This window comes from Apaloderma vittatum, unplaced genomic scaffold, assembly GCF_000703405.1.
Source record: "Apaloderma vittatum isolate BGI_N311 unplaced genomic scaffold, ASM70340v1 scaffold7738, whole genome shotgun sequence".
Lineage (NCBI taxonomy): Eukaryota > Metazoa > Chordata > Aves > Trogoniformes > Trogonidae > Apaloderma > Apaloderma vittatum.
In genome coordinates this window covers 596-9,605 of record NW_009732342.1, presented here as the reverse complement: position 1 = coordinate 9,605, position 9,010 = coordinate 596, and the positions used below count along the sequence as shown (strand labels likewise).

The 9,010-nt window shown below is 46.5% G+C and overlaps 1 protein-coding gene across 1 annotated transcript in view; it reads right to left on the bottom strand.

The window, feature by feature from the left end:
* Positions 1-7,452, bottom strand: part of LOC104278497 (glycerophosphodiester phosphodiesterase domain-containing protein 5-like) — a gene marked incomplete at its 3' end in the record, with an annotated part of 11,420 nt that extends 3,968 nt beyond the window's left edge. Inside the window, exons 1-3 of the mRNA XM_009875490.1 lie at positions 7,202-7,452; positions 6,477-6,580; positions 5,109-5,202 (exon numbers count right to left, since the gene is read on the bottom strand). Coding sequence (XP_009873792.1) covers positions 5,109-5,202; positions 6,477-6,580; positions 7,202-7,384 — 381 coding nt within the window. The remainder of the gene's footprint in view (positions 1-5,108; positions 5,203-6,476; positions 6,581-7,201) is intronic.
* Between the last annotated feature and the right edge of the window lie 1,558 nt (positions 7,453-9,010).

Here is a 9,010-nt window from a genome sequence, read left to right as displayed (position 1 = left end):
GAGGCTCTTCTCTCATGAAACATGGCTGCAGAGGGAGGTAAGTTGTTTACCAGCCGGCTACAAACACGCTCTTTTCCCAGGATGGTGCTGATTTGAAGGGAAATAGAAGCTCAGCAGAGAATACAGATCAGCTTTTAAGTGTTTCTTGACATGTTAGCCTCCTTTAATCGAATCCTGCACCCTGTACGTGATCAGTAACCATGGGAGCAGCTCAGAGAGAATTGCATTACTGCTAAAGTTCTTAAGCCAGCTCCATTTAAATAAGCTATTTCGTAAAAAGGATGAAAAAAGACACTTAGCCCCTTTTCTGTGACGCAAAGACGTGATCTTTGCCTAAGGTGCAGCCAAATACTTATTTCACAGGTTGTGCTCAGCCAGATAGTACAACAGAAGTACAACTTTTGCGTCACATCTGGAAATGCCCTCAGAGGGTGAGCTCATTTTTACAGATAGAAGCAACATCTCGCTATCAGCTTACAAGAAGAATAATCACCAGGTTATATCCTCAAAGGGTGAAGAAGGAAATCTTTCAGTTGCACCGCTGGCCACTGCAGAGGATCACATCTTTGGCTGATGTGATATTCACCCCTAAAGTTTAACAACTCAAGCCACCACCACCTAGCTTCCTCCTGCTCCTCAAAAGCTGCCCCAGGACCTGTCCAACACACTCTTCCACAGGGAGCAGCTGCCTTTAGCAATGTCCCACACTCTTGCACCTAGAACTGGACTTCCTCAGGCAAAGGGACAACCAGCACCAGCAGGTCTGTCTCCTGCAAACTCCTCCCGCGCACATCCTGGGGTTGTCTAATACAAGTACGCAGATGTGTGGGTTTAGGTGACCAATATGTTTCTAACTAGTACTGCTGAGGCCAGAGCCAAGCTCCCTCTCGCCAGCCCCATCATCTCCCTGGATCTCACAACCTCCAACATTCACGTTCTTCGCTTCTTTAGTATGAGGTGTGGAAGCATCTCCCCTTCACAATCTACCCACAGACTGACAATTACAGGATGCTTCCCAGTGGCAAGAGAGATGGAGCTGCTGCAAGGAGAATTGCACCTCTGTTTCCATCTGCCTGAGTGGGTGCACTGACCAGAAGGTTATGATGTGAAAGGATGGACACTAGATGCTTCACCCCACTCTGCTTTTGCATGGAAATGGCCTTGTACTTATTTCAATACTACTGGTGAGGCTTAGGTGGGTTTTGAACCTACCACCACAAGGACATGGAGGCAGGCGCTCAGGCCCTCAGCTCGCCTGGAACATCTGCCCACTTAGATATTCACAACAGCAGAACTCAGATCCTTACATTCACTTTCTGGCAAAAATACAGCAGCTCTGAATTTGTGTAGTACCCTGGATGGAGGTTTGAGGCCACTTTTTGATGGAGGTTTGAGGTCACTTTTTCAATTATTTTGAGTTCTTTCTTAGTCTACGATTAGTAACGAGTGATAGGACAAGGGAAAATGGCCTCAAGTAGTGCCAAAGGAGGTTTAGGTTAGACATTAAGAAACATCTCTTCACCAAAAGAGTGAAGCGTGTTAAGTTTTGGAACAGGCTACCCAGGGAATTGGTTGAGACATCATCCCTGGAGGTCTTTAAAAGATGTATAGATGTGGTGCTTAATGACATGGTTTAGTGATGGACCTGGCATCATTAGGTTAATGGTTGGACTTGGTGATCTTAAAGGTCTTTTCCAACCTAAACGATTCCATAATCTGAACATTTTTACTTTGTACACTCGCGAGTCACCTCCCCAGAAGCCCTAGAACAAACATGGTTGAACTGCAGAGAGGAAAATATTATCTGTTGGTGTTTGAAAGACTGAACAAGAAAAGTTTTTTCTTCTCCAGTGAGCATGAATGGTCCTACAATTAGACCCCTCTGCTTAACCTTTTAGCTCTAATGGGGATGAGAAAATTGTCTTGGGGAGTAGTAACAATTGAATTAATTGAAACCGATTGTCTGAAAAAAACCCACAATGATGCACGCGGACAGAAAGCATCTTTGTACAGGCAGCAAGTGCTTTTTTCTGCAGCATTTAGCCAGTGGGCAGAAGAGTGTTTGCTTCAGTGGCTCACAATAAGGTCATGGAAGCAGCCTTGCAGGCTCCAGCAGGGTTCCATCATTAAGGAAGAGGGTGTGGTGCTCACAGACAAAACCAGACCAGCCACTGGTTGCTATAAAAATCCTTCTACTCTGACAACAGCATCAGGGTGCTCAGTTTTCTGATGTGATGGGGTGCTGATGCAAAACTCCACAAGGAAACGCTGCCTGGGTGAAGGTCTCCAGCCCTTCCCGCAACATGCGTGGGGATGGTCTCCATTCAACACTGTTTGACCAGAGTATGGGATGTAATTCATCATGAGGGCAACCTGTTTGGCCAGCTGCTGCCTGAACTACATCAGAGTGGTCCAGCTATGGTGTAAGTACCCACACCAACAGATTTATTCCGATGTGGGTGAGCCGAGCTGTACTTACTGCCCTGTGATGCTGCTGATGTTTTGCTGGGTCGTTCAAAGGCTCTAGTGAAAGGCTGATCAAAGGCTCTCAATGCCCACTGCTCAACATGGATGCATGTAGCAGTCTTGTCAAACGAGATGTGATGACACAGTGATGCAATCATGCAGGGCAAGTGCCCTGGGAAACGTCCAACGGCCTTGGGTGGATTGCTTAATATCTTCATGAAAGTAAGGAGAAAATGGACCCTTATCACAGGGGTTGTGCCCAGAACAGAGCAACCTCTGAAGTGTTTCTCTTGCAGGATATGTCTAACAGCATCCAGTCTAGTTCTGTTCTTTCAGGTTTATCCATGCTCACCCTCCTGAGGATGGCAAATTAGCTTCATTAGGCAGAACTGAGCTGCTGAGAGGAGGATGTGTCCACACAACTAAGAGTGGGACCAAGACTGAATTGACCCTGTAGGACACCAATTTCATCTCCACACCTTGAGTGTTGTGTCCAGTTTTGGGCAGCTCAACCCAAGAGAGATCTCAACGGGCTGCAGCGAGTGCAGAGGAGGGCGATGGATCTGGTGAAGGTCCTAGAAAATAAATCTTGGGAAGAGCGACTGAAGGATCTGCAGCTGTTGAGTTTGAAGCAGAGGAGGATGAGGGGAGCCCTCATCCCTCTCTGCAACTGCCTGACAGGACATTGTGGAGAGGTTGGGGCTGGTCTCTTCTCACGGGGAATGAGCGACAGAACCAGAGGGAACGGCTGCAAACTGCACCAGGGCAGGGTCACACTGGGCAGCAGGAAAATGTTTTCCCAGCAAGAGCCGTCAGAGCTTGGCACAGGCTGGCGGGGTTGAGTCCCCACCCCTGGAGATGTTTCAAGGTCGTTGAGATGTGGGGTTGGGGGAGATGGTTTAGGGGTGAGCTCTGTAGAGTAGGGTCAGTGGTTGGACTCGATGATCCCAGGGGGCTTTTCCAACCTGAAGGATTCTAGGATTCTATGATTTTTTATCTTCCTTTCTGGCTTTCTTCTGACCTTCACTTGCCCCGATACTTTGCAGTCATCACGTTCACGCTGCTGAAGACATGAAACTCCTCTAAGAAAGTCCACCACTTGGACACTGACTGATGTTTGGATCCAGACAGAGCATGACTGAGGTGATGCACCAGCCCCAGGTGTCTTCAGGCTCCTCAAGCCCAGAAAAGCCTGTGAAGCCCATTTCTAGCATGCATTATGATGGGATGGGTTAGTCTGTTCCTGAGGTTGTCTCCAGACCCACAGCCTGCTGAGGTACAATCTCAGAGGTATCACGTGGGCATCCCTGGCAAAGTTCTAAGTTGGCCAAAGTAGCACTGTAAGGACACCAAACCACCCACACTCCTTCGTGGCCACTGGAAAAGCCAAATAGGCTTTGCTGAACAATAGACATTGAGCCCTGGAACCACCAGAATGTCGCAAAATCCTTGTAACTAAATATTGTTATTTGATCTACTCAGAGCTCAGTTAGCTTTTATGATGCTATTGATCGCTATGGGCATGGCCAAGCAGCTGTCCTATTTATCACTTGGGGGTTTTTTTATTGCTGGCACTGGAATAAAATCACTATTTATTTGTACTTCAGCAGGGACAAAGGACCCCAGAAACCTACTGTGTTAGGCACTGCAGGAACAAAGCAAAAAGAGATTCCCTGCCACGAGCAAATGACGGACTGACTGTATGATGACACATCAGAGAAGGGGTAAGAACAGCAGGAACTGACAATAAAACTGGTTGTCTTGGTCACAGAGGTGAGTCAGAGCCATAACCTCAGCCCCAGCACCTGGCATTTCAACATGAAAGTTGGAGCAGACGTGAGACTGAATGTGGACTCCAGTCCCTGGAATTAAAAGTGATTGCTTAGCTTATAGCTCTGGATGCAGAAGGTGGAAACATAGATACAGATCTCTATTTATGGGGTTCCCTATGAGAGCAAGAGCAGAAAAAAAAGGATGAGTAAGGAGAAATTTTAGGAAACACTTGCATTTGGTATGTTTCCAGCAACCAAAGAAGACCAGAAGCCTAGAGAAAAATCTCACAGGATTTGGAAAAGTGAAGACTTCAGGAATGTTGCCTCTTTGGCCAAAAATTTCAGCAGCCCATCAGTAGTCTCGGCCTGGAGAGAAACTCTCCAGCAAAGCAGAGTGAGCAAAGGCAGATTCAGTGATAAAAGTTCTGCTTCTTCTAATGAGTTTTTTTATTCAGGATTAGTGGAATAACTCAGCTTTGCCAACATATCACCACTGCTACGTGACTCAGAGCCCCACACTTCCCTGCTGTCAGAACAACAATCTTGAGCGTCGCCCAACCAAATCCAAAACCAAAACTTCCGGCTCAGCTTTCCTTGTATTCAAGGAGAAACTCAGACTCATCAAAAAAGAAATCATCGAGAGAAATCACAGAAATTACATCTGCCTCAGAGCCCCTGCGAGCTCAAATTTGTGGACATGGTGAGAAAGCAGCGTGAGCACTCCTTGTGTTCCCGATCGTCCCCAGGTACCCACTGTCTAAGGATCATATACAGAGCTAGGCTGAGCTTTGGTCTGACACATTAAAGCCATCCCTATGTTTATTTTTTAGGACTATAAGTCATGATCAACTTACAAGGAGCATTACTCACCAGCAGCAGCGTGATGTATGTGAACAAGAGTGCCGCCACGATCAGGAGAACAAGAGACCAGAGAAACCAGAAGCCCAGGTTCCCATAGTTGTACCTAAAAAAACAATGAAATATTATAATAGTGTTTATGTTTAGCACATAGACTGGAGGGCAGCAACAGCCTCGTTCCTTGAGATATTTAAATTTTCAAATCAATCAAACAAAGAGGGATGGAGGAATAAGCTACCCTGTCATGCAGAAGTAGCTAAAAGCCTCCTTCCCCAAATCCATGACTGCATTAACCACCAGACTAATACCCGTCTGCTGGAGTGGTTAAACACAGAGCGAGAGGAAATGACCTCAACTTGTGCTAGAGGAGGTCTAGGCTGGATATTAGGAAACATTTCTTCCTCAAAAGGGTCGTCAAGCCCTGGCACAGACTGCCCAGGCCAGTCCCCAGTCCTGGAGGGATTTAAAAGCTGGGTGGATGTGGTGCTCAGGGACACAGGTCAGTGGTGACCTGGCAGTGCTGGGTTAATGGTTGGATTCAACCATCTTAAAGGTCTTTTCCAACCTAAATAATTCTCTGATTCTATGTCCAATCTGATGGCTTTGTAAGTCTGACTATAAGACACTGCACCTCACTGCAGACAGGGCACCTGGTGAAAGGAGCAAGATGACACGACTTAGGAGAACATCACATCTGTCCAAGGTTTTTTAGGGCATCGCAGCAAAAAAAAAGGAGATTTGAGCCAGGTTTTGAAGCAGAAAACACCAGAAAGCTGGAGAGAGCTTGCCCAAGGAGAGAGAGAGAGGGAAGCTTCACTTTTTACCCATAGGCTCAGTAAGGATGAATAATGTTATTACGCCTTTCCTCCCCATAATAGTTGAGCAGTTTTAATTTTAGGGGCCAGATTTGCGTAACTGTTGCCTGCATACTGCAGAAGGAAAGGATTTGCATAAATCCCTGCTGGTTATTTCTTACTTTTGAGCCTGGGAACATGCAATTGTCTTTGCAGGGAGATAGCTGGTGCAAAGCTTTCGACGCCGGCCGCTATATTTCTTCAGAAAGAACAGGGATGGGCCAGGGGGAAAGACTCAGAGAAGAAAAACAAAGGTTTATTTATTTAGTTCCTTTCACTCACAGTTTTTTGTGATGATGGTTATCCCCTTTCTCCCCCATTCACACTTGCACGTAAAAATCTGTAGCCAAGAAAAGGGCATCTCTGAAATCACTGGACATGGGGTCTGGATGCTCTAACCATTATTTTAAGAAGCCAAATCCCTGTGACCTGCTGCAGCCCAGCTGCTGGGGAGGGTGCTCCTCTCTTACCTGCCACCCTGGGGATCTTTTCAAGGAGTAGGAGAGGAAGAAAAGCTGGTACTTACCAGTCAAAGTTATTGTAGTCATTCTTGGCTTCACCCCACATGTACAGAAAGACCAGAGAAAAGCAGAAAGCTCCAACAAGCAATGGGAAAAACACACATTCCCGCTGGAGAGGGAGAGGAAGGACAAGAGGTCAAAGCCTTGTTCACCCCAAAGCATGCAGAGCAAATGGCAGGTACTTTTAGGCTGTCCCTAAAACACGTGGCTTGGTGCTGGACATCCTGAAGTAGATATGGAGAGGATTTCCCTCCCTGTTCCCTGCGACAAGGGAATGTCCTCAAAAGCACACTCTGCACTATTTATTTCCAGGGGAAAACAGGTCTCATGACTTTACAAACAAAGAGGTTTTTAATCAGCTCGCATGGGAGGGATCTGCACTACGCAGCAGCCTTTCTTTGCAATTCATACTGCACACCCATATATCAAACTTTACTTCTTTACTTTGCTCCCATGGCTCTGAGATGTTTCACTGGCCAAGAGGGTTTGGTGCAAGGTCCTTTCCTGCCACCATACTTTCTAGCTGTGTGATGGCACGGGCAAACTGAACTTGCTACAGAGACACAACCACACCTCAAGCACTTAGAGCAAAGCCTAACAACCCAACACAGCTCAGCTGGCTCCAAATGATGTTGGCCTGGGATGCCTTTGGCCCATGACACCAATTGCTTTGGACCAGCCCCTCCCTACACAGCAATCAATGTCTGGGCTGATTTTTAAGCTAATTTACCATCTTGCAGCAGCATTTCCCAGGCTCTGTCCTCCCGCGCTGGTACCGCTTCCACCGGCAGCTGTAGAAACCAGCCAGGCAGGAGATGAAGGGCTGATGCTCATACCGCTGCAGCAAGCGCCGACGGACCACCTTCAGCTTCCCAAACTTGAGCTTCTTGAGACTGGTGGAACTGGCCTCCATCTGAGCAGCTTTATCTCATCTTCTTCCTGAAACAAAGCTACAAGTTTTACGGGGAGGCTGTAACTCTCCTTTCCTATTTGGGGAAGCTTTCCATGTCAGAAGAAAGAGAGGAAGGATGCTGAAGAGGATGACTGCAAACATCAGGAGAGGGTGCTGAGGACACCCCACCTGGTTTTATATACCTAAGTGAGATGTCTAACAGAAAATCATGGTCATTGCAAGTCCCCTCGGCAGTCAGTGGTGCTCCTGGTTGTAATCTTAGGTACCCTGAAGCACCTCTGAGGGACCCTCTGCCTGCTTTTGATTATACCAGGACCTCTGGGAAATGAAATCACTAACTTAAGAACTCTGTGCAGGTTCCCAACTTATGTCAGGTGATCCCAAGCCTAGATTCAGCTGTGGGAATTAATTCAACACCACTGTGGCCTGTCTGCAACCTACTACTAGTTTAACTAGTAGGAAAAAAAATAAAAGTCCCCAGGTAAACATCTCTCTCACCCTAGCAGAAATACAACACGGGAGAAACTGATCTCTCAAGGAAAAACTATCTTCTGACTGAAATAGATTTACTCAGCAGTTTTTTCAAGGGTAAAAAGAGTAGCTGTGAAGAAGCACACATGGGAGATCTCTTCATAATCAAGATGATTTTAAACAAAGAACTTGGTGGTAAATTGCAACTGATGTATTTAACGGCGAAGCAAATAGCACGGGGAGTTGTGCCAGCAAAGAGTGGTTCACCCATCAGGACACTATCAAGATCTCAAGGAAAGATTTGTTAAAAAAAAGTCATGTGGGCATACAAAGAAGCACCATTACCCAGCACTTCTTTAGAGTACGGACATAGCCAGAGATGCTTTCCCACTGCATTAAAAAGTGCCATGTCCAAATCCAGGCACGTTTGCTATAGATTCCCAGCCTAGAACTGCAATTTCCCTGATTATTCTGATGTAAAAAGAGTCGTTTAAGAACAAGGGCCAGCAATGTGCTCACTGCACACATGGGTGAAATGCACACGCAAACTCTTCGCAAATAACTTGGAGCACAGTGCGTCTTTGTGGAAATCAGTGGATAAATCCCTGCAGATTGACACTTCCAAAAAAACCCCTGGTCAGTTTGCAGAAGGCACAAATGCAAAAGAGGCACAAGATGCAAGTTAAAACTGAGATGATGCTTCCTCAGTCAAACCCTTTCCAAATGTCCCAGCCCATTGGCAGCTGGAGTGCAAGGAGAGAGGATGGAAACAAAACAAATGGGGTTTGATTTTGGACATTGCTAATTAAGCAATGTCCAAGAGCACCATGCCCTGAATGCTTTCCTAAGCCAGATGTGTCTGCTCATCCGGGGGAGTTGCAGGGAATCACACTTGGATATGGTGAGGTCAAGCCATCCCTCGAAGCTCAGCAGGATCAGATCTGGGCCGACCAGGTTACCCCATAGTAAAAAATTGATGCCAATCTCATGTGGCAAGTTGGTGATCCTGCTCTTGAATTACCCAGAGCCCAGACGAGCAGTGCAGACGACAGCTGATCCTGCCGCCCTCAAGTGCACCTTGAATATATTAAAAAAATGTGGCTGGGGTAACTTGGTAATATATTTTATTCTTCAGAGCTCTTACTAGAAGGGTGT